The 25,350-nt window shown below is 51.9% G+C and overlaps 5 protein-coding genes across 5 annotated transcripts; 1 reads left to right on the top strand and 4 right to left on the bottom strand.

The window, feature by feature from the left end:
* Positions 1–3,996: 3,996 nt before the first annotated feature.
* Positions 3,997–5,052, bottom strand: NCLIV_038100 (hypothetical protein; the record flags this gene model as incomplete). The annotated part of the gene is made up of 1 exon (XM_003884011.1): positions 3,997–5,052. The coding sequence occupies one exon, from the start codon at positions 5,050–5,052 to the stop codon at positions 3,997–3,999; it is 1,056 nt and encodes a 351-aa protein (XP_003884060.1).
* Positions 5,053–8,107: 3,055 nt separating this feature from the next.
* NCLIV_038110 (hypothetical protein) lies at positions 8,108–9,163 on the bottom strand (the record flags this gene model as incomplete). Its single annotated transcript, XM_003884012.1, has 1 exon — positions 8,108–9,163. The coding sequence occupies one exon, from the start codon at positions 9,161–9,163 to the stop codon at positions 8,108–8,110; it is 1,056 nt and encodes a 351-aa protein (XP_003884061.1).
* Positions 9,164–12,200: 3,037 nt separating this feature from the next.
* Positions 12,201–13,256, bottom strand: NCLIV_038120 (Microneme protein 5 (Precursor), related; the record flags this gene model as incomplete). Its single annotated transcript, XM_003884013.1, has 1 exon — positions 12,201–13,256. One exon carries the CDS (start codon positions 13,254–13,256, stop codon positions 12,201–12,203), a length of 1,056 nt encoding a protein of 351 aa, XP_003884062.1.
* A 1,682-nt stretch (positions 13,257–14,938) lies between these two features.
* NCLIV_038130 (putative WD-repeat protein) lies at positions 14,939–17,752 on the bottom strand (the record flags this gene model as incomplete). The annotated part of the gene is made up of 1 exon (XM_003884014.1): positions 14,939–17,752. One exon carries the CDS (start codon positions 17,750–17,752, stop codon positions 14,939–14,941), a length of 2,814 nt encoding a protein of 937 aa, XP_003884063.1.
* Positions 17,753–20,625: 2,873 nt separating this feature from the next.
* On the top strand, positions 20,626–23,478 carry NCLIV_038140 (hypothetical protein; the record flags this gene model as incomplete). The annotated part of the gene is made up of 5 exons (XM_003884015.1): positions 20,626–20,698; positions 21,561–21,755; positions 22,037–22,306; positions 22,836–23,012; positions 23,435–23,478. 5 exons carry the CDS (start codon positions 20,626–20,628, stop codon positions 23,476–23,478), a joined length of 759 nt encoding a protein of 252 aa, XP_003884064.1.
* Between the last annotated feature and the right edge of the window lie 1,872 nt (positions 23,479–25,350).

Genomic DNA, 25,350 nt, shown 5'->3' on the forward strand with positions numbered 1-25,350 from the left:
TGCGACTCCTGGATGCTCCTGGTAGGAGGCAAGGCTGTGCTTACGCCGGTGTACGAATTTGGAAATTCGTATGCGGGTGTTCCCAGATATGTATGTTGTGTGGAGGCAGACATGCATATATAGAGGCGATCCCATTGACACCGTATTTATATGTGCGCAGCTAAAATAAAGGTACCTGGTCATTTATCTTTCCGTAGCTCCGTACCTTTCGGGCTAAGCTCCCTCGCCGTCTGTTTTTCACGGTTGCTCTTCTGTAGCCTTGCTGTTCGGTTTTCTTCCTTCTATTAAAAGTTTTACCATTAATTTATTTTTAGAGAGCGTATGCTTCCGATTGTGCGGCTCGCGCATCTTCACTGTTTTCCTCCTTTGTGGAGGAAGCTCCGTGTTTCTGTGCAGCGCTGTTGTCTGCGTTGTTTTCCTTTGTGAATGCTTTTCCCAGGCCTACAGGTTGATTATTGGGCACGCCAGAAAACAGATCTGCTGGCTAGCTTAGCTGGCTATCAGGCTTTCGTATCTCGTCAGCGGCAAGTTACGCTAACTGGCGGGTTCCTTCACTCGCCCTTGCTACGTCTACGTTCGTCGGAGAGAGAAGTCGTCTTTCTCCAGGGGAAAAAGAAGGAACAGCAAAGGCGCGAACAAGCAGCAAAACTACTCGGAAGACCCATGCCTTGTGCGACTCCGGTCGCTTCTCATGAGGAAAACAGAACGCTTCCAGTTCTTCTCCCTTCTCGCCTTGTGCCTATCCGAACGCACAAGCCGGAAGGAGCTGAAGAGCTCTCATCAGTCTGTAGGTCATGTTTGCCGAGGGGAAAAAAACAAGACGAAAAGGGAAAAGAAAAACGAGACAAGAAAGAGTCAATGATGATAGTGGCAAAAGTAGATGAAAGAAGGAAGAGAGAAGTGGTGCCAATAGATGAAGAAGACGCACAGTGTGACGTCACCTGGCAAACACTGTTCCCTCCTCCGGTCCCTCTCCATCTAGTTCCGGGTTTACAAGGAGAGGGCCACGCATTAAATCCAACGAAAGGCGGAGACATATGCCAACAGTGTCAAACGGTAGACGACAACAATCATGTGTTTGCTGCTTCTGCCTATCATCGTGCCTTTAAATATTTTTCGTCCTGATTCCGTATTTTCTCGATACGATGTGTCACGAGGTTGAATTTTTTAAGAGGAGCAGACGGTCGCTGGCTCCGCGAATCTTACTAAGGTTGCAGCTGCTGTTTTTCTGACTCTGCGGTTATTCTTGCCCTTCCAAAATAGGCTCAGCAAATGCCTTGTTGAAATATATAAACGCATCTTTTCTGGGTGCCCATTTGCCGCTATTTTCATTGAAGCGAAAGACTACCCAAAAACTGAAGGGCGATACACTGTTCCAAAGAGCTTCAAAACGGTAAAAGGCAACAAGCATGTATGAACGTATACCTCTCATCTTTCTAAGGCAGTCATACCGCTGCACTCCCGACTGAAGCACAGGGGGGGGATTCCTGGCAACAGGGAACGATCAGCAGCACAAGGCGCCGAACAAAACACGTCTAGTCACTAATTGATTTTGAGATACAAATATGTGTCGCTTTTCGTGAAGACTTATACCCCGGGCACGGCAAATAATATACATGTATATGTAAACCAACGCCAACCGAATCCATTACATGGAAACCGACACGCAAGGTTTCACACGCATGGCTCACGCAATCAGATCCTGTATCCGAACAGCATTTGAGAGCGAAGAATCTACCTCGATGTTCGGTCAAAATGCGTTGTATGTTCCGCCCAACTCCTTTCAGCGCGTATAACACTAGCCCTTTTACACGCTTCGTGATGTACACGGGTGTTACCACAACCCGTCCAAAATAAGGCACCAGCCTGAAATCTTCCTGAACTTTTTTGGTGTGCGACTCAACCGTTTTTCCGGTTCACACCGCTTTGCTGTTGGACTAAAACAGGGAAAGGAGCGACCCCGCCTCCCCCTGCGAGTGCCTCGACATAATCTGCAGGTCTACTGCCCAGTGCTTAGCAACACCGAGTGCTGAGTTTTTGAGGTGGTCTGCGTTGCCTCTCTGTTCACTAAGGGATTGTGGTCCTGCTCTGTTCGTAAGGCTAGATCGATGTGCTCGGCTTCCGGACGTCCGAGGGAGATTCTGCTCTGCGGGGGGCGTGAATATTGCCTCCCCTCCTCCGAAGACAGGGAACTTGTCTCTCTCCCATTTGTCTACTATTTGAGGAACTTGCGTCATAACCTGCCCCTTCGCGTATCTTTGTAACCGCTAAGCTGAAGGCACGAGCGCAGCGGGTCAGCACCAACACCAGCTGGAGGTGGCCTAGAAGTTATGCCGCCGGTCACGCCGTCTCTAAAATGTCCAAGCAGAAATCTTGTTTCTTTCCCTGTCTGCCCGTTCTTGTCGACTCGTTCCCGCCAGCTGTCTTCTGCACCACTATCTGCGCAGAAGGAATGACGCGTGCCTCCATTATCGCGTACAGGAGGCTGAGATCCTGATGACGGAAAGGTGCCGGAATGCCGGCACGAGACAGGCAGACCGCCAGTCAGTATGTTGCAGCCGAACTGGATCCCCGCACTCTTATGTGTGAACAACTACGTTGGGCAGCTTAGCAACGCTGGAGTAAAAAACGATCTTCTTCATGCGATGGCGATACCCGTCGGGCTCCGCCAATTCTATGCTGCCTGCTTGACACACAACCTGTCTCACAGCGACAGTCTTCATGGCGCCTCTAGTCGAGGCTGTTACCTGTTTCGATCGAAGCATCAAGAATGAGGATGAATATGAAGAGAAGGGGGTCATAATAGCCCATCTCTGGGAGGGCGGGTCGCGCCCGTACCGGAACACCGTTTGTTAGGTGCCTTTTTGAGGGACCTAGAGCATAACTCACCGGCTCCCGATAGTCTACGAGACGTCATCAAGCTAAAGTGAAACATCACTGGGTTATCCAGGCAACTGCCCGTGGCGACCTGGGAGTCCTTGTCTCCTGACACCAAATATGTACGCGGGCCGCAACACGAGTTCATTAGCGCGACTGGTTCTTGTCTCCAGGTCCCGTGGGTAATGGAATGTGCCCCCAACAGTCGTTCCTTGCAGTTGCATCTTGGGAATTCGAGACCCTGCCTTTCGCTCCGCTACACAGGCGACCGCTTACGAGTCCCTATCCTACCTATTTATACGTGTATCTATGTATGTAGACCTTCGACGTGGAGGAACACCTCGAGAGTTCCAGTGCGATCTGCTTCGCGTAATGGCATGTACTCGTCTGCATTTACTACAGTTCATGTCGATCTAGGCAGCTCCCTCAAGTGCAATTACGACAACTACCTTCCATGCATCAGAGAATGTCACATACTACGGACGGCAGCGAGTGGAAGAAGCATGTGCTGTAAGGAGTCCCCGATGTTGGTGAGGCGGGCGGCTACCAACTATTCGGATTCTGATCTGCTGTCATCTAATGCAGACTTCTTTATTGCTAAAACCACAGTGAAGAACCTATCCCTTGGTTGCCTCGACCGATGCGCGACAAATCGATCAGTCCGTCATTCTTCTATTGATCAAAACAAGCCAGCACGCTCAGCAGAGAATCTCCTCACAAGCCAGAATCGTCTCTCGTTTCGCATCTGCCACTGCATTTACTCTTTATGTGAATTTTTAAAAAGCGTTCATGGTTCGGGAGACCACCCTAGATTGAAGGCAACGCAGAGAGTGTGGCAGTCACTCCTGCAGCACTTGAAATCTATAACTTCATGCACCACCAAATGTTGCCTGTCCCGCTGTACCGAAAAGTGACAAATTGGACACACCTTGGGAGGGCACGAACGGCATCGCAAGGTAAGTACCTGTGGTACTGTCCGCTCTACAGGGCACGGGGGGGGAGAGGGGGGGGGATACACGTCATGAACTAGCTGGGTGTGAACCAAGTTTTTATGCTGAATCGCTGCATTAACAATTTCAGTTTCCCAGAAGAAAATTAGTCTGAGCATCGTAGAAGTCCTCAGCATGTTACATCCCCTGCTTTGGAGTTCGCATCCGCCACTTCGGTTGCAGAACTTCCGGACAGCGTACAGCCGCTGCTGTTGAAATGCATGAAGACACACTTGTTGTTCTTCCAGCACTTCAGTTGGCAGGCAGCAAAACTTCCCACTTCCGTCTTGGGATAGATCACAATGGTATCGTCAACATATTTGGTCCGCTCCTTGATGCATGTTGTCGGCAGACCGCAGTGCTTTGGTCCCGAAAATAGAGATGCTTTTTTCGTCTTTGATGAGGGGACTTTGGCTCCAGCCTTCAACCAGCAATCTTTCTTGGGGCCCTCAAATGAGAAATATTCACATTTCTCGTCATTCAGACACGCATCCTGGCACGCTGCCGCGGTGTCAGCTTTGACCTTGCGCAGGTCATTTTTGGGATAGTCAACGTCTTTCATTATGCACCAGTGCTCATCCGTGCATGTTTTTGGACCTGCCATGTAATTGGCATCCGGCGCGAGAGCACCCACACAATGTTGTGTTGTTTTGAAGTGACATTCTTTTCCTTGAGGCGCGAACAGGTAGCCGTAACATCGGGACTCCTTTGCGCAGGCTTTCTGGCAAGCCGAGAGTGTCTTGATACCGGGCTGGCCTTTTTCCACAAGGTTTGGCTGACCCTTAAAATCAAATCCATCCAGCACGCACACATGGCATCGTTTTGGGCCAGCAGTCGCATTCGAATTATTCTTGACCTCAGTCGGCTTGGTGGAATGGAGGAGGCAACGATTCCCAGAAGAAACGAATGTGAAAAAAACGCAGTCGGAATGCTGACTACACCTCTTCTGGCAGGTGTCGGCGTCGCTCACATTGCTGAACTCAGCCAGGGCGAATCCAACGTACTCTTTGCCTGCTTCAAGGCAACCAGAGCTGGTCGCCTCCGTCTCGGCGAAAGAGTGCAAGTTGACTAGCTGACTTCGCAACCCTGCGTACTGCCCTGCCTCAGCAACATCCTGCAGCAACACCGCTGCAACAACGACGGGGAGTGCGATTCTCCGGCTCAGTACAGTCTTCAGCGCTTCCATGGTGTTTAGCCAATGGAGTGAACGACGACCTCACAGCAGTTCCACAATTTTTCAGTTGCACACAGGGGAACAGGACCGGTGACAAGCAAAAGTGGGGTGGGAAGGGGGGCTTGTGGCAAAAACGCCTCGGGCGCAGGCGAATCGACAGGTGCTTGACGAAAAGAGAGAAACAGGTCAGATCAATTAAATCTGAGAAGGATTAACAATCGACTCTGGTGCGTCTATGACGCCTTGCAGGTGATAGCATTCAGATTAGATGGTCGGTACTGCGGATGGGTGTGGCTGCGTCAGCGAGCTATCCCCACAGTTGACCATTTCTCAGGGATTCGAGGTTGTGATTCCTCGAGTAGCGGTGACGAAGTGGATGCCTCTAGCTACGGTCAGACCAGAACAGTATCGCTTTTCCGCTGTGATCCTCTGAGCGAGCGGATCCCCCGTCCGCGCCACCTCATCTGCGGGTCGAAACCAGCGATCACGGTCGGCGTACGCTGGATTAGGTGGCGCTAAACTGGCCGGTTGTGTTTATCACAGGCGCGGGAGTGGGAGATCAGGCCACCGCTTGGTGGGAAGTGTCGAAGGCGTAGGGAACTAGCCATTGCCGTGGCTGTCTACGATCCGGTGGCTCCTCTTTACAAACACCTTCGCATGATTTGTAATTCCTGCACCCTATCCGTCCAGTCGGCAGAAGCCGGATGCTCACCGAAGAACGACAGCCGAATGCGGCTGTCTTTACCGAGTCCCCACAAGAACGCACGTTCCTGTTTCCCGCTGCTGGGTCGCTCAAGTAATAAAGGTACATTTCTTGGCCTCAAAAAGGTCTCACATGGTTTGTTTACGAGCAAATGGCACCTAATTTTTTATCGCACAGCGCGCCCACGACGTCCGTTACCCCATGTACCTCCTCTGGCCATTTTGAGCAACCCGGATCGATATGCTCCTCTGCACCACGTACCCCCCGACCCGGTCTCCCCACTCCCCCCTCCGCGCTCCCTCCCTCCCTGTGGCAGCTAGCCACCATAAAAGGTACCTGGGTCTCTCCTGTAAGGTGGGTAGAAGAATATGTATCATGGAGGACACTGCCGTCGCAGCCTGTGCCACAACTCCAGTCACTGTATATATGCTGTCCTGCCGTCGATGAAAAAAGCTCATATACGGTTGGTGCCTCCCGAAGATCAGCAGCATCCACGTTACACTCCCGTAAGCTTTTCGCCGTTTACGCTTCGGCTTGTTAGCCGCTGTTCCGCTTACAAAAAAAAAGTGTTGGCGAGCTGATAGAAGAGACAACGCAACTCCAGACGGCCGGACTCCCCCTCCCGCAGCCTCGACATAATCTGCGCGTCTTCCTGCTCAGAGATTAGCAAGACCCACTGCAGAGTTTTTGACGTGGTCGGCGTTGACTGTCTGTTCAATAAGGGAGTGTGGTCCCACTCGTTTCGGGGGGCAGTGGGCTCGGGGTCCGGCCGTCCCAATGACGTTCTGCTCTGCGCGTGCTGTGAATGTTTCCTCCCCTCCTCCGAAGTGAGGAAGCCGTCTCCCATTCGCCTACTGTTTCGGAGTAGCAGCACCAGGTGGAGACACTGCAGCATGTTGGAAAGGCCAGCTGGAGCCCCGCACTCTTATGTATGAACAACTACGTTGGGCAGCTTAGCAACGCTGGAGTAAAAAACGATCTTCCTCATGCGATGACGCTACCCGTCGGGCTCCGCCAATTCTATGCTGCCTGCTTGACACACAACCTGTCTCACAGCGACAGTCTTCATGGCGCCTCTAGTCGAGGCTGTTACCTGTTTCGATCGAAGCATCAAGAATGAGGATGAATATGAAGAGAAGGGGGTCATAATAGCCCATCTTTGGGAGGGCGGGTCGCGCTCGTACCGGAACACCGTTTGTTAGGTGCCTTTTTGAGGGACCTAGAGCATAACTCACCGGCTCCCGATAGTCTACGAGACGTCATCAAGCTAAAGTGAAACATCACTGGGTTATCCAGGCAACTGCCCGTGGCGACCTGGGAGTCCTTGTCTCCTGACACCAAATATGTACGCGGGCCGCAACACGAGTTCATTAGCGCGACTGGTTGCTGTCTCCAGGTCCCGTGGGTAATGGAATGTGCCCCCAACAGTCGTTCCTTGCAGTTGCATCTTGGGAATTCGAGACCCTGCCTTTCGCTCCGCTACACAGGCGACCGCTTACGAGTCCCTATCCTACCTATTTATACGTGTATCTATGTATGTAGACCTTCGACGTGGAGGAACACCTCGAGAGTTCCAGTGCGATCTGCTTCGCGTAATGGCATGTACTCGTCTGCATTTACTACAGTTCATGTCGATCTAGGCAGCTCCCTCAAGTGCAATTACGACAACTACCTTCCATGCATCAGAGAATGTCACATACTACGGACGGCAGCGAGTGGAAGAAGCATGTGCTGTAAGGAGTCCCCGATGTTGGTGAGGCGGGCGGCTACCAACTATTCGGATTCTGATCTGCTGTCATCTAATGCAGACTTCTTTATTGCTAAAACCACAGTGAAGAACCTATCCCTTGGTTGCCTCGACCGATGCGCGACAAATCGATCAGTCCGTCATTCTTCTATTGATCAAAACAAGCCAGCACGCTCAGCAGAGAATCTCCTCACAAGCCAGAATCGTCTCTCGTTTCGCATCTGCCACTGCATTTACTCTTTATGTGAATTTTTAAAAAGCGTTCATGGTTCGGGAGACCACCCTAGATTGAAGGCAACGCAGAGAGTGTGGCAGTCACGCCTGCAGCATTTGAATGTAGACAGACGCCGTGTAGCTGAAGTGTGTTCACTGTCCCACATATCCCGAAGCCAGCAACACATATTTCTTGTATTGGGCACGCGTTGGGAGGACACGAACGGCATCGCAAATGTACCTGTCAGATTTTCCTTTCTACAAACCATGGGGGCATACGCGTCATGAGTTACCAAGGTGTTAAAGAAAATGAAAATCTTGTACAAATTCAGTGGTGAACCGTTGCATTAACAAGTCCACTGTGTTTCCAGAGAGAAATGAGAACCTGAGCGTCGTTCGAGTGTTCAGCATGTTACATCGCCTCCTTTGGAGTTGGCATCCGCTACCTCGGTTGCATTGATGCCAGAGAGGGTGCAACCCTCATCGTTGAAATGCATGAAGAAACAGTTGCCGGTCTTCCAGCACCTCCTTTGGCAGGCAGCAAAACTTCCCACTTCCGTCTTGGGGTAGGTGGCAATGGTATCGTCCACATATTTGGTCTGCTCCTTGATGCATGTAGTCGGCAGACCGCAGTGCTTCGGTCCCGAATGGACGCCAGATTTGGTCATCTTGGCCGCGCCGACAGCTGATCCAGCCTTCAACAAGCATTCATTCGACGATTCAATCCACGAGAAATAGTCGCAGTCACCGTCGTTGAGACACTCATCCTGACACGCTGCCGCGGACTTAGTTTTGAGGGTGCGCTTGTCGCCTCCGTTGAACTGAATACCGCTCATGACACACCAGCGCTCATTTGCACACGTTTTTGGACCTGCAATATATTTACTGTCCGGTACTAGTGCGCTCACGTACATTTTGCCTTTTTTGAAGAAGCATGTTTTGGAATTACTATTGAAAAGAAAGCCGTAGCATCGGGGCTCCGCTTGACAGGCCACCTGGCAAGCAGCCAGGGTGGTGACACCGGGCACTCCGTTGTTGTTGATGTTGGGCTGCCCTTTGAAATCATACCCTTCGATCACGCATACCGGGCACCGTTTTGGGCCGGAGAACGCATTCGAGTTATCCCTGACCTCCGAAGGCTGGCGGACTTGCAATCGGCAACGCTTCTTGTCGGAGACGAAAGTGAAAAAGCGGCACTGGGGATGCTGGTCGCAGTTTTTCTGGCAGCTGGCGGCGTCGCTCACATCACTCAGCTCAGCCAGGACATAACCGCTGTACTCTTTGCCTTGCACCATGCAACTGTAGTTGGTGGAGTCCGTCTCGGCGAAAGAGTGCCAGTTGACTAGCTGACTTCGCAACCCTGCGTACTGCCCTGCCTCAGTAACATCCTGCAGCAACACCGCTGCAACAACGACGGGGAGTGCGATTCTCCGGCTCAGTACAGTCTTCAGCGCTTCCATGGTGTTTAGCCAATGGAGTGAACGACGACCTCACAGCAGTTCCACAATTTTTCAGTTGCACACAGGGGAACAGGACCGGTGACAAGCAAAAGTGGGGTGGGAAGGGGGGCTTGTGGCAAAAACGCCTCGGGCGCAGGCGAATCGACAGGTGCTTGACGAAAAGAGAGAAACAGGTCAGATCAATTAAATCTGAGAAGGATTAACAATCGACTCTGGTGCGTCTATGACGCCTTGCAGGTGATAGCATTCAGATTAGATGGTCGGTACTGCGGATGGGTGTGGCTGCGTCAGCGAGCTATCCCCACAGCTGACCATTTCTCAGGGATTCGAGGTTGTGATTCCTCGAGTAGCGGTGACGAAGTGGATGCCTCTAGCTACGGTCAGACCAGAACAGTATCGCTTTTCCGCTGTGATCCTCTGAGCGAGCGGATCCCCCGTCCGCGCCACCTCATCTGCGGGTCGAAACCAGCGATCACGGTCGGCGTACGCTGGATTGAGGTGGCGCTAAACTGGCCGGTTGTGTTTATCACAGGCGCGGGAGTGGGAGATCAGGCCACCGCTTGGTGGGAAGTGTCGAAGGCGTAGGGAACTAGCCATTGCCGTGGCTGTCTACGATCCGGTGGCTCCTCTTTACAAACACCTTCGCATGATTTGTAATTCCTGCACCCTATCCGTCCAGTCGGCAGAAGCCGGATGCTCACCGAAGAACGACAGCCGAATGCGGCTGTCTTTACCGAGTCCCCACAAGAACGCACGTTCCTGTTTCCCGCTGCTGGGTCGCTCAAGTAATAAAGGTACATTTCTTGGCCTCAAAAAGGTCTCACATGGTTTGTTTACGAGCAAATGGCACCTAATTTTTTATCGCACAGCGCGCCCACGACGTCCGTTACCCCATGTACCTCCTCTGGCCATTTTGAGCAACCCGGATCGATATGCTCCTCTGCACCACGTACCCCCCGACCCGGTCTCCCCACTCCCCCCTCCGCGCTCCCTCCCTCCCTGTGGCAGCTAGCCACCATAAAAGGTACCTGGGTCTCTCCTGTAAGGTGGGTAGAAGAATATGTATCATGGAGGACACTGCCGTTGCAGCCTGTGCCACAACTCCAGTCACTGTATATATGCTGTCCTGCCGTCGATGAAAAAAGCTCATATACGGTTGGTGCCTCCCGAAGATCAGCAGCATCCACGTTACACTCCCGTAAGCTTTTCGCCGTTTACGCTTCGGCTTGTTAGCCGCTGTTCCGCTTACAAAAAAAAAGTGTTGGCGAGCTGATAGAAGAGACAACGCAACTCCAGACGGCCGGACTCCCCCTCCCGCAGCCTCGACATAATCTGCGCGTCTTCCTGCTCAGAGATTAGCAAGACCCACTGCAGAGTTTTTGACGTGGTCGGCGTTGACTGTCTGTTCAATAAGGGAGTGTGGTCCCACTCGTTTCGGGGGCCAGTGGGCTCGGGGTCCGGCCGTCCCAATGACGTTCTGCTCTGCGCGTGCTGTGAATGTTTCCTCCCCTCCTCCGAAGTGAGGAAGCCGTCTCCCATTCGCCTACTGTTTCGGAGTAGCAGCACCAGGTGGAGACACTGCAGCATGTTGGAAAGGCCAGCTGGAGCCCCGCACTCTTATGTGTGAACAACTACGTTGGGCAGCTTAGCAACGCTGGAGTAAAAAACGATCTTCCTCATGCGATTACGCTACCCGTCGGGCTCCGCCAATTCTATGCTGCCTGCTTGACACACAACCTGTCTCACAGCGACAGTCTTCATGGCGCCTCTAGTCGAGGCTGTTACCTGTTTCGATCGAAGCATCAAGAATGAGGATGAATATGAAGAGAAGGGGGTCATAATAGAACATCTCTGGGAGGGCGGGTCGCGCTCGTACCGGAACACCGTTTGTTAGGTGCCTTTTTGAGGGACCTAGAGCATAACTCACCAGCTCCCGATAGTCTACGAGACGTCATCAAGCTAAAGTGAAACATCACTGGGTTATCCAGGCAACTGCCCGTGGCGACCTGGGAGTCCTTGTCTCCTGACACCAAATATGTACGCGGGCCGCAACACGAGTTCATTAGCGCGACTGGTTGCTGTCTCCAGGTCCCGTGGGTAATGGAATGTGCCCCCAACAGTCGTTCCTTGCAGTTGCATCTTGGGAATTCGAGACCCTGCCTTTCGCTCCGCTACACAGGCGACCGCTTACGAGTCCCTATCCTACCTATTTATACGTGTATCTATGTATGTAGACCTTCGACGTGGAGGAACACCTCGAGAGTTCCAGTGCGATCTGCTTCGCGTAATGGCATGTACTCGTCTGCATTTACTACAGTTCATGTCGATCTAGGCAGCTACCTCAAGTGCAATTACGACAACTACCTTCCATGCATCAGAGAATGTCACATACTACGGACGGCAGCGAGTGGAAGAAGCATGTGCTGTAAGGAGTCCCCGATGTTGGTGAGGCGGGCGGCTACCAACTATTCGGATTCTGATCTGCTGTCATCTAATGCAGACTTCTTTATTGCTAAAACCACAGTGAAGAACCTATCCCTTGGTTGCCTCGACCGATGCGCGACAAATCGATCAGTCCGTCATTCTTCTATTGATCAAAACAAGCCAGCACGCTCAGCAGAGAATCTCCTCGCAAACCGTGATCATCTCTCGTGTGCACACCCGCGGCTGTATTTACACTCTACATGAATTCTAAAATGTGTTCATGATGCGGGAAACCCCACGAGCAGATTGAAGGCAACGCAGAGAGTGTGGCAGTCACTCCTGCAGCACTTGAAATCTATAACTTCATGTACCGCCAAATGTTGCCTGTCCCGCTGTACCGAAAAGTGACAAATTGGACACACCTTCGGAGGGCACGAACGGCATCGCAAGGTAAGTACCTGTGGTACTGTCCGCTCTACAGGGCACGGGGGGGGAGAGGGGGGGGGATACACGTCATGAACTAGCTGGGTGTGAACCAAGTTTTTATGCTGAATCGCTGCATTAACAATTTCAGTTTCCCAGAAGAAAATTAGTCTGAGCATCGTAGAAGTCCTCAGCATGTTACATCCCCTGCTTTGGAGTTCGCATCCGCCACTTCGGTTGCAGAACTTCCGGACAGCGTACAGCCGCTGCTGTTGAAATGCATGAAGACACACTTGTTGTTCTTCCAGCACTTCAGTTGGCAGGCAGCAAAACTTCCCACTTCCGTCTTGGGATAGATCACAATGGTATCGTCAACATATTTGGTCCGCTCCTTGATGCATGTTGTCGGCAGACCGCAGTGCTTTGGTCCCGAAAATACAGATGCTTTTTTCGTCTTTGATGAGGGGACTTTGGCTCCAGCCTTCAACCAGCAATCTTTCTTGGGGCCCTCTAATGAGAAATATTCACATTTCTCGTCATTCAGACACGCATCCTGGCACGCTGCCGCGGTGTCAGCTTTGACCTTGCGCAGGTCATTTTTGGGATAGTCAACGTCTTTCATTATGCACCAGTGCTCATCCGTGCATGTTTTTGGACCTGCCATGTAATTGGCATCCGGCGCGAGAGCACCCACACACTGTTGTGTTGTTTTTAAGTGACATTTATTTATTCGAGGCGCGAACAGGTAGCCGTAACATCGGGACTCCTTTGCGCAGGCTTTCTGGCAAGCCGAGAGTGTCTTGATACCGGGCTGGCCGTTTTCCACAAGGTTTGGCTGACCCTTAAAATCAAATCCATCCAGCACGCACACATGGCATCGTTTTGGGCCAGCAGTCGCATTCGAATTATTCTTGACCTCAGTCGGCTTGGTGGAATGGAGGAGGCAACGATTCCCAGAAGAAACGAATGTGAAAAAAACGCAGTCGGAATGCTGACTACACCTCTTCTGGCAGGTGTCGGCGTCGCTCACATTGCTGAACTCAGCCAGGGCGAATCCAACGTACTCTTTGCCTGCTTCAAGGCAACCAGAGCTGGTCGCCTCCGTCTCGGCGAAAGAGTGCAAGTTGACCAGCTGACTTCGCAACCCTGCGTACTGCCCTGCCTCAGCAACATCCTGCAGCAACACCGCTGCAGCAACGACGGGGAGTGCGATTCTCCGGCTCAGTACAGTCTTCAGCGCTTCCATGGTGCTTTTCCAATGCAGGGAACAGCGACCTATCAAAAGCTCCAAAATTTATAGTTTGTCTGGCAAGGACGTCAAGCAGCAGCTTCTAACAAGCTGGGGGGAGGGGACGGAATGAGTTCGGTCGTAACCAAATTGGTAACGCCCGTGGTGGGGAGTGAGAAAAATGAAGTAAACAAAAGAAGTGAAACTTACCACCCACATGCTTTCTGTTGTTGCTGCAGTGCTGCCACCTCGTCCGACAGAGGGAGTCGGTTGGTACGGCCTGCGCTAATGAAATCGATGCCGCGGCTTCCGCTAGCCGTAGCCGTCCGGGGTCAACCCGCCGGTGTGTACCGCTACTGCTCCATTGCGGCAGATCGTGTTGACAAGTTGGAAGTTTGACGAAACATATTTCGGACTACAACTCGTATTTTTGCACTGAGGCTGGATGGACAAGAGGCGTGGCCTGGTGACACTGACTTGGTTCAACAAATCGCGCCGTAGCAAACATTCGCCTTGATATCGATTGTTACCAGAAAACTAGCTGGTAAGAGCAAACGCAAAAAGTAGAAGAGGACAGCAGCTCAGTACCGCCCATGCAGGGCCATCTACGGCGGCACCTGCTCGATGCCTCACACTCCAAAGCCTCTGTTGCTTAATAAGAGTCACTAGACAGATGCGACCCGACGACGCACATGGCACTCTGAGCCTCACAACTTGCAAAAAGCCCCTTGTAGAGAATACTATCAACAGACAGTTTAGGACCACGGTTACGAGACATACTCCACAACGCCTGCTGCACACTCGTGGTAGGCGTGGTAGTTGACTAGGGGCCACTTTCCGGGTAACTGAAGACTGCACACGGAAAAGTATGAGATTGACCCTCGATCATGAACCCTTCGCATATGCTTCAGGCCGGTACTGCAGCATGCGTCACTGTTGCAGCGTCCGGAGGAAAACGTTTCTCGCTCGTGAGTGAACGTTGTGAACCGGACCGTACCTGCTGAACTACTCACGCTGCACGTTTTCCTGCTGTGTTTCCGGGATGTTTAGGGTCCACGAAGGGGCCCAGCGAGACAAACGGCTTTTCAGCTGCGCTCTTTGAACAGCAAAAGGAACGACTGACGGCCCAGAGTGAAAACCGGAAAATACCTCGAACCAAGTTCCGCTTCAAGAGTCAGAACTGAAAAGCATAGAAGGAATACAGCTCTCAGCTGCTAATCCCCAACAAAAAGGTGCCTGAAAAAATCAATGTCATTGCTTTTCTGTCCGCATACGCGAATGCCTTGATGTGGCAAAGGAGGTTGGGGAGTTGTGCGTAGTCTAACGATTCCGACATGCCCCTATGCGGCTGTTACCTCCTGCCTTACCAGAAAATGGTCCGGAGGAAGTCAGCCGCACTCCCCCAGGTTTCCTGCGTGGAGAGCAGAGTGTCACGATTCTGACGAAGCTTCAGGAACAGCAGACAGATGTTTTTCATGGCACGAGACTCCGTTTGTCCATTACGAAGCCTGTCGGAAGGTGAAGGAACCCAGACCAGGCATAGCGTCGCATTCTCGGACTAGTCACTAACATACGGGACAAGTCGGCGCCTGCTGACTTACAAAAAACGAATCAAAGATAATACATGATACTTATTCTCTTTTAGCACACGCTGTTCATCACACTCATCCCAGCCGTAAAGAGTACCGCCTCAGTCTCACCTACTCGTGCTCCCACAGCATGACAGAACCGTCCTTTCCCCCCGTGACCAAGCCTCTATGGAGCTGCCAATTAAGGCACGTTACATCCGTCATTTGAGAACGCAAGACAACATCAGGCTGCGTATCGGTCATCCTGTCTCTGCGCACGTCCCGTAGATGGCTCGGCCGCATACCACTCTCCCGTTCGCACCCCCGCGAAGCCCTTTCTGAAGCTTCGAGCTCTTCCCAATAAGGCCCTCCCCCGTAGCATCGGCCGCTCGCGTCCACCTTCTCCCTGTCCAGCCTGCCGCTCTTCAAGGTCCAGCAGCAGACATGTGGACCAGCGGCGGCGGCTACGAAGGCGCTATCGCCACTTGAAAAAACAGGAGAGGCCTGAGGGATGTTATATCGCATTTCTATATGTAGAAGGGTCATCAGTTCCTTCCACATTCGAACATCTACAATCTTTAATTGCTTGTCCTTCCCTTGTGTCGCCACAAGACGCCCGCTGGGGTCGAACGCGACTCCCGTTGCCGCCTCTTCATGCAGCTGAAGCGAAGCAACTCTCTCACACTTCTCCGCCCGGACGTTCACCAGAGACACGCTGCCATTCTGGTGACTGGTCGCTAGCCACTCGCCATCAGATGAAGCGGCGCCCATGGTTATGGCACTATGCAAACTCGTCGTCTTCACGCATGCACTCCGGCGGGCATCCCACAGACGTACTGTCCTATCGAGACTGCAGCTCCACACGGACGCGGAGTTCGCGCCCCCCGCGCCTGTCATGAGGGCGTCGATGTCTCCGATGCCTCCCCCTGAGCCAGCAGTATGAGACTGGCAAAAGCTGGCGGCAGAGCGTAGGAAACCACACGCTGTTATGCGGCCACTGTGGCCTTTAAGAGTCGACGTGACCCGCTGACTACAGGCGTCTACCGTGTACAGTGTCACGTCGCCTGCGGCGACAACAGCGACGCGCTGGTCGTTCGACGCGTCAACGCAGAGAAGTGGAGCCTTCGCCGGAGAGACAAGGAATGAGTAGAGTAATGCAGGACTTGTGGCGTCTACGAGAGCGAGAAAACCATCTTGGCCACATGTAAGCAGCAGCTCGTGATGCGCGTAGCCACTCTCTTCGTCTGCAAGAGGATTCCGCGGGTGAGTCCAAATATCTGCCCCCCACATTCGTGGCACTGCACAGCACGCATGCACACTCCCGCGATGCGCCAGAAGACACTTCTGCACACGAGTAGGAGGGCGACACAAATCCAAACCTCGCCGCCGATCCTCGATCATCCCGTTTTCGAAAGTCGTTGGCGTCCGTGACGACTGCGACTCAGACTTCGCTGATACGTCTCCTCTCGCCGTACTGTGCTCTAGGCCTCTGAACTGTTTCTCGAGACCTGCAGTACCCACAGCCGCGGCGGAGGGTGAGGAAACATCTCCCGCGGTCGGCTGCGAGCGATCCGACACCACTCGAGATGACGCCGCGGAGAACTGGGGAGGGTACACAGACATTCTTTCACCCGATGCACTTCGCTGAGCAGCCGACGGGGCTTTTGCACGCCTCCACCCAGACAAGGAAAGAAGGTGCACAAGAGGATTAATCCCGGCACCTCCTCGCTCTCGACTTCCTCTTCCACAGTGGTTCGCTCCGTCTTGGCCAGACAAGCCGCTCACCACTATCTCCGCCCCCTCACCCACCCCGCATGCTGAGAGCTCCTCTGTACAGACTTGTAGAAAAAGAGAGCCTGCGCCGTGACGATCTTTTGACGGGACCGTTTGGTCCTGTTGGCCAGGGATCTCGGGCATGTCGAGTCCCGTGAGGACAGCTCCATGTGCGCCCTCTCCCTCACCCCCGCCTGCCCCTGTTGTGTCTGGTTGATGTGTCTTGTGCTGTTTCTCCATGATCGAGACATATAGCTGCTGCATCTCATTCAAACGTGTTGCCTCTGCCTCTTTATATTTCAGAAGCTCACGGAGATAGCGCTCATTCTCGAGCGCTTTCTCCATCACTTCTTGCTGCGCCACCTGCAGGGTCTGTTGAAGCTGCCTTCTCTCATTCTGGAGAAATGCGCAGGCCTTCTTCGCCTCAGCGAGTTCCGTTTCACGGTCTACCAATTCTTCCTCTCTCTCCCCCACCAGGCGCCTGAAAACGTCGCTCTCGACGGTCTTCTCATCCAACAGTTTCGTAGCCCGCTCGAGCTTCTCATTCAACGCGATAACGCTTTCTTCTGCGGCAACCATTCGCCTGGAAGTCTCGCCTAACTGGGCTTCAAGCGCGCCGATCAGCAAACGGGCCGAGTCGACCTCTCCACTTTTTGTCTCCTCGTGGGCTGCGACGCCCTTCACCGCGGTCGCATGTGCGCCAGGCTCGCGTATCCCTGGTTTGTGGGCTTCTCCCGGACCCGGTGGTCCCAAAGAAGACATATCACCGGAGGCATTGCGAGACGAGCCACTGAATCCCGAGTCGGCTCCCTCGTGGCGAGGAGACAAAGACCCACGCCCTGCTTTGTCCCCAGACACGAGGAAAGTCGAAGCAAAATTCGTCAACGCCGTCGCATTTTCCGCCAGAAGATGTACATTCTCCTCGACAACGAGGTTGTACGAGGAGAGGAGATCTTGGAACCACCTGGACTGAATCCGGTCTCGGACGACCGAGCGCCGAAGAAAGACATATTCCCACACAGGAACATCGACAGTGGAGTCTCCAGAATAAGCTCGCAAGCCTCGAAAGGCACGAGAAACGGAAGAAACGCGGTCGCCGAGGCGACGAGTGAGGCGACGAACAGAGGCCACGCGCACACGCGAGGGCCCGGAAGCAAGGGAGGCAGGTTGCATCAGGCGCACAGACTTCGAGATGCACGCTGGGCCAACTTCCTCCGTTTTCTTAGGTGGGTTCGAAAAGCGAAACCGGGGCGCAAAAGAGGAAAAACACCGTCAGAAAAGACGAACCGTAGAGGTCCCTAGGACACACGGGGTGACACGCAGAGGGAGAGGGGACATCTCTCGCACGACAGAGAAACAGTGCTCGCGAGACAGGAAGAAAAGAGTTGATTCTGTAAACCTGGCACGTCGAGGGCAGACCAGGGAACCGGCGCGAAGCAAATCAGGACGCGCGTCGTCGTCGGCACGAAAAAGGTTCGAGGAACAGTAGAGGAAGACAGGCTTGGGGTTTGTGCTCTAGAATGGGCAACTGCGTCTGCTAGGCGTGGGTGCTGCCTCCAGAGAAGCAAAAAACACAGCACCCCCCTCTTCCAGAAACAGGCGAAACAAGAAAAAGACGCGTTACAAGGGCGGCTATGCACTACGCTCAGACACGGATGAAACGTACGAATGTGAGAGAGCATGTGCCGCAGCTGGAAACTATCACACGTCTGCTGGAAGATACCACGGCGACAGGCGCTAATCGGCGCAGCTGTAAAAAGTACAGATGCAGATGTCTAGGGGTGTAGCCATTCACATGCACGCGTGGACTACATAGGTGTATATGTGCAGCTGGGTTGTAATAGGATAGGGGCACCCGTAGCAGAGAGGCGGAAGGAAAAAGAGGGTCGCTGCCGCTAGACGAGACACAGGGCGAGCCCCCGGCTTGTTACCGGAGACGGAACCGCCCGGTGCCCGGTAAAAAATACACAGTCGTGATTTGTTTCACCGCAGGGTTAATTGGGATGGTAAAATCCGCCCGGTTCTGAGTTTGACAGTCCCTGGACCGAAAACCATTTTCCCACGGAGAAGTAGGTAAATCAATCAAAATCTGCAGGAAACACGAGAAGCCGGCGCATTTGTCCCTGGGTATGGCCTGCCTATTTAGCTCTATGTATACATGCATGTAGATATATGCTGTATATGAGGTAATAATCTGTGTCGATGTACAGATACAAGTAGATTCAGTCCACAAAAGAAGAGAGAACCACAGGTGCTTTATCAGCGTGTATGTTCACATAAAGTTACATGCAGAGGAAGAGCAATCCCTTCGGAGTGTCACTGAGAATGAGCGGGAAAAAAAAGCGTGACCTCTACGCGAAGAGTAGGAATGAGGAGTCTACACGCGGGAGCCGATTACACTGCATCGAAGGCTCAGGCTGCGGAACCGCAAAGCGGGGGATGGTTCAGCCTCTGCTTCCCCCATGCGCGACAAAAAAGGATTTGTTCGTTAACGAAGAACTGTCCCAGTTTTTGACGATGCAGCAGAAAGCTCCACACGAAAAGGGGGATCTGTGGCAGTACTGAGTTACAAGGGATCAGTAACACAAAGGGAACTCATTGTCTCCTCAGATAGGTGAAACCTGCAGCGAGGTTTACAGGCGGCAGCGACGGAGACGGGGAAAAAAAGCAGAGACACCAGTGCGGAGTTGAAGACGTTGGTATCTATCTGTGGCTTGCGGAGACGACAGTACGAACACTTTCTCCCCTCCTTCCGTATTTCCTCTTCAAAAGTCCCGCGTTTCGAACCGCGCGCGCTTGATTAGGGGCGGGCGCTTGATTGGGGAAGGGCATGCACGGAAGTTTCTCGTGGAAAAGGAAAGCAAACTACTTTGGGATACCTCACGCTGTGCTCGTCCCCGGCACGTTTCCCCCGGGACCCTTCCCCCCCCCACGCTTCGACCTCGTTCGCACCTCATCGAGAGGGGTTGCATAAATACGTTTGAAAAGTCGAGAGACAGAAGCCCCACGGCAAGACGGCCGAGGCAATAACCGAGCACATGCAAGTGAAATGCAAGGAAGTAAACGGGAAGGCGAGGTCCTCGATCGTTCTCAGGCTCTGCGTATGCCACTGGTGTGAGAACTGAAAGCACACGTGGATGTCTCTGCCGCCAGCCAGCCGCAACGCTTGCTTAAGGAAACGTCCCAACAACACAATCTACAGGCATGCGTAAGATTTTCTGTATGCATGTGTTCAGGTGTACCCTTTTGTGTGCAAGTAGAGTTTAATGTTTGCATGTATGGCAGACATACAAGAAGTGGAGTACCCGAACATTTGGCGGGCCAGCTAGCCGACAGAGGCTCACACGCCGATCGAACTCAGCAGTACGTCCAGCACGAGGAGGCCTCTAAACGTGCACGAGTGTAGCTGTTGGTTCTTCACTTTGGACAGTCAAATTTCCCCCTTTTTGCCAGCATTTTTCGAGGGTGCCCTGACAACCTGGTGAGATTCTCTGATTTTCTGTTTCCCAAGCCGCGACGAAGTCGGCACACAGCTCCGGAAAGGCTCGGCCTCTCCATATTTCTCTCGGGTTCTTGGCGGGCTGGGAAGCCGGCACGACTCTTCGCTGTAGGGGGCTATCCGTGTCGACGCATTCGACGAAGAAGTGCGCCAGTTGGCGAAGTTTAATCTCTGATTTGGTGCGCTTTTTATCTGTCTGCTTCCCGTCGATGCTTCACGTGCGGTTTTGCGTGGCGTCTCTGGAATGAACAGAGCCAGATGAACAGAGCTGCTGGTGGACGAGAGGGCGGTCGTGGCGCACAGGGAAATACCGCACGAGGAGAGGCAAGGATTTTCTTGCCGAAAAAGTGCAGCACAGAAAATCAGTGCCCGGCGTTTTCAGGGTTTTACTTGCGTCATTGTTTCCGTCAGAGATTCTCGGGCAAACAAGAGCAGTGGCCGCTGCCACCCGGGAAGTAAACACATCCACAAACGTAGTAGCCGTTGAGTCTTTGCTTCTCTTCGACCTCAGTTTCAACCGTCGCCGTCACTTTTTTTTTCGGGAACAATGGCTCGGGTCCGAACGCTAGCAGACCTCCGCACAGAGGAGGAGGCCGACGAGAACACGCCCCTCTACAACGGTACAGATGCTTTCGCCACAGGGGGAGGACTTCAGAGGGTTGGACACAGCGGCCGATTTCAGGCCAGTTTCATGTGCTATTATCCTAGCAGACACTTATGGCATTCGTGTTCTTGCCTGAAGTGTCTGTCATGCACACACGCTCCAGGTGCCTCACGCTGACTGTGCATGTAACGTATCCGTATGCAATTCTATGAAAATCTCTCTCTTTCTGGACATCTCAATGAATATTCAGTGCCACATACTGCCTATCTGTTCCTGGCAATCTAAGCACACGTTCCAGTGCGGCGTGTCTACATATAGCTGCCGTTTTTGTACGATATATATACGCTTAAAGCCGGCATGTGGATGACCCTGTTTATACTAAGTGTGAGCAACACAATTCCAGCGGTAATATGAATACAAACCTATATTGGTGTGGATGCATGCATCCAGTTATGTCTCCGTCTAGAATCGTTGGCGCGCCGTTTCTTTGTGTGTACATGCGTCGTGTCCTTTGATGAAGAGGTATGCCCGCGTTTCTCTCGGTAGACGATTCCCCCGTTTGATTCCGACGATTTTCTGTACGGCCCTTGCGTGTAAAGGATCTCTTCCACATTCTTGAGTAGTTTGCATGTGCGGTTCTCTGTGTACTTGCCCTGAGGCTTGTGGAACTCTTAGTAGCGTAATAGTGTACACACACTCATATGTAGAGGATAGGCTCGGGTTAATTTCCGCGGCTGAGAGTACCTTTCAGTACACGCATAGGTGTGCGTCTTTTTTGTTAGGTTTTTCCCCTTTCTAGAATCGTGCGCAACACAAGAAAGAACTGTTTTTCCTGTGACTTCTTTTTTTGCTGTGATTTTACCTTCTCTTTCGCGCAGCGGAGACAGGGAGTCGGGACTCTGATTCTACGAGCAGCGGGGGAACGGCGCCACGGTCCATGCCTATTCGTTTCCTGGAACTCCTCTTCCCTCACTTCTCCCTGAGAAGCGTCGTTCTTCCAATCAGCCTTGTCGACTGGATTCTCTACATCGTCACTGTTTGCTTAGACACGGAGCTGCCTCTTATTCCAGCATGTAAGATGCAGCTTCTTTCGCAGTCAGTCTCTCTATATATACAAGGGGACCAGTCCAGTATCGTCCTTCTTGCAAGTGTTGACTGGATTCTATACTTCATAGTTAGCTGTCGTATACCGAGCAACCGGTTACTCTCGAACGGGAATCGTTCTGCAGGCGCGTGTATGTATTTCATATGCATGAAAAATTGTATGTAGTAGATGCACATGATTATTCGCAGGTTGCTTCATTCGTGCGTTTTATTTTGTTTCTTGCGGGCCTCTGTGGCGTTGTGGTTGCAGCGAACATTTTGGTGCATTTTGGGGCGAATTATCCGCCTCTGATAAAGCAGGGTCAGGTGTGGCGCCTGCTTCTTCCCGTTTTTCTGCACGCGAACTTTTTCCATGTTTTCTTCAATGTCTTCTTTCAACTCCGCATGGGGTTCACCATCGAGCGGCGCTACGGTCTGCTCAAGTTTGCCATTCTCTACTTCGCGTCCGCAATTTACGGGAACCTTCTCTCGGCCACTGCCTTCTTCTGTAACACTCTCAAAGTCGGAGCCAGCACGGCAGGTCAGTCTCTGTCGTCTCCACCGACTTCCGATTCTCTTTTCTGATGACCTACTTTTCCTGTACTTTCTATAGAAAAAAGAAGCCAACCACGGTGGGAACGAACACTTCGCGCAGATCCAAATCTGCGGCGAAAACGAGGACGGTTCGAGAGAAAGCACACGCAGTTGGAAGCGTGTTTTGCTCGGAGTCTCCGCAGACATAGTTCCGTAGATGCAGAGCGCAAATTTGATAGGAAAGTTCGCCCTTCATACTCCGCCAGTACCACGGACATCGCGTTAAGATCCGTAACGTGCACACGTGTATTCATGTACTAGATATCTTATGACGAGTGCATCTTGGAGCTCTTGCGGACTCAGATTTGCGATGGTTTTGTGTATTCCGCGAGTCTACACGCACTCCTGGTTCATTTGTAGATTCATAGATGTACATGTGCACCGATGTCTGTAAAATATACAGCCTCATATATATATATATATTGCATCTCGCATACATGCACTAGGCGAATTAGTTAAAGATTGTTTTTGTTCAGGCTTCGGTTTGATCGGGATCCAAATTTGCGAGATGGCGCTGACGTGGCATCGCATGCGACATCGCGACCGCATGCTGATGAACATGGTGTCCTTTGTACTCTTGATGATTCTCCTCATGTTCACTCTCAATGGAGGGAGCATCGACCAGATGGGCCACCTTGGAGGCCTTCTCTGCGGTACGTTTTAGGCACTTTCGCTCACGCGTGGGTGACTCACCTTAGCCCGAGCCTTAGCGTGTCTTTCGAAATTCTATCTACGCGTGCGTCTGTGTATATATATGGACAGACAAATGTATACATATGTAGGCCGAGATAGCAAAGGGCGGCTTGGTCCCGATGATAAGCGTAGAGGTGTACAATAATGAATGCTTCGAATAAAAGGCAGTTTGTGGGACTCGCACGACGGTGCCTTGTCACCGCATGGACGTAGTATATAGGTAGGGAAATTATGGCCGTAAGTACATGTGTAGGGACACGTGAATCGTGAGATAGGGCGTGCAGATATATAAACAGGTACTGATATTTACACATATGAGCGCCGCTGAGGCACCCGGATCTCTTCACGACTGTGTGTGTGTGTGTGTGTGTGGTTCTTGCAGGGTTTCTCTATCGGCATCTTGTACAACAAGGGCTTGAACGATAAACCTGTGTGGTACTCTTGGGCGAGCGCAATCGCGATCGGCATTTTGATTGCCTTGCCGGCTTCATGCTTCCCGGTTTTGTATGCTGTGGACCGCCATTGCCATAGAGATATTCCGTCGTTTTAGGATTTTTTAATAAAAAGTAATGAAGTGTACGCAGGGCACGGTACAAGACCATTGTCAAGACACCCAAATTCTCGTTATCTGGTGGCCCAGTGGCCCTCCCGGATTGCTTGCCTTTAATCAGAGTGCTCTTATTGCTTCGCCTGCTGCCACACGGTTGACTTCCTTTTGTTCTATTTCTCTTCCGTCTGTCTTTCGTCTCACCAGATACATACGGATGCGTCTAAACATCTTTGTGTGCATAGCTGGGCTTGTAAGCATACATATGTAGACATGCTTCGTTGACGCTTCGCCGTGTCTCTCGCAAGATTTCCGGCGATTCGAGTGCATGGGTGGGTCAACGATCAACGGTTCTTCCGTCTGTCGCCGCGAAAATACGAGAGGGAGGCGTGTGCTATAGAGTGGGTAGGCGAGAGCTTTCTTCGTAGGGTTTCGAGTATGGTGAGATTGTTGGAGAGTCGTAAGTGTCACCTCAAATCATTTTCGCTTCTTAAATAGCATAAACGCTGCGCAGGTTCCGGGGATCAGTGGCTGACAGCGATCAAGAGAAAGTTCCTCTGACAAATACTTTCCGAAACTGATTCCAAATATATACATATATATATATATGTACGTATATCCATGCATGTGTGCTCATATCCGGATGAAAGAGAGACCCACAACCAGTAGAGGAGGATGTCAGAATTGTACTTTCGAGAGGAAACAAAATGAAACTGATAGAGATATCAACACAACCAAAATCGTCGGACGATATTCCACAAAAAATTAAACAGATTCCCTTTTCAGTCGTTCCCTGCAGTTCCGGTCGCTCGCTCAGAGAGACCACCGACTTGCGTCCATGATGGTAAACATGCAGCAGAAGGGTTCGGAACCACGTGATGCAAACGGCAGAACCCTGAAAATACGAAATGTCGGATGCCGCAGGCGAGACATACCAGGACGTGACGCACGTCTATGCAGTTGTGTGGACATGCGTTTAAGTATATGCATTTACAACACTACATATCTTTACTTGCAGGTACATACATGAGTTTGTGTGCGACGATGAAATACTACACATATTGATGTATAGGTGCATTCTCCATGCATAAACGGTGCGTAAACAAAAATATACGTGTACGTGCATGAGCGTGTATCTGCACGTATAAACATGCTCTTGCGTTGCACGTATTCTGCTCTTGGTAGTTTGTTACGGCTAAACTGGTTTTTGGCACGGCTAGCGACGTGTGAGGAAGTAAACGACTCACCGGACAACCCATGAATGCGTTGATGGGGATCGGCCTTTATCTGAGGCCGGTCGGTGCCTACTGTGGCCAATCTGAGCAGGTTTAAAGGCATTGATCAAGTGGATAACCGCAGAAATGAACTGGAACTCGACGACTCTCACAGTCACACAGGGTATATATATCTATATATATATATATATATGCATATACAAGTGTAGGTGTGTAGACAAGACTTCCCGGTGTCAGAGTCCAGATAGGTCGATACATCAGAGCTTGCGCCTATTGCGGAAAGTTGCCTGCTTCCGCTGCCCTCAATATGTGGAGCAACAAAAAACCAAAATAAACGCCTTGTGAGCAATGTGCATATGGGGCTAAATTAGATGTGCTTTTGGCCTACAGCAGGCAAGTTGAGCTGCAGATTTTTCGTGACCTCTGCTCTTGAGTTAACACAGGCGGTCCAGAGCTCGTACAACTCGTACTGATTGGGTAACCTGCTCAAAACACAAATGAGACCCCAAAACAGAA

This window comes from Neospora caninum, chromosome VIII (assembly GCF_000208865.1).
Source record: "Neospora caninum Liverpool complete genome, chromosome VIII".
In the NCBI taxonomy this organism is placed as follows: domain Eukaryota; phylum Apicomplexa; class Conoidasida; order Eucoccidiorida; family Sarcocystidae; genus Neospora; species Neospora caninum.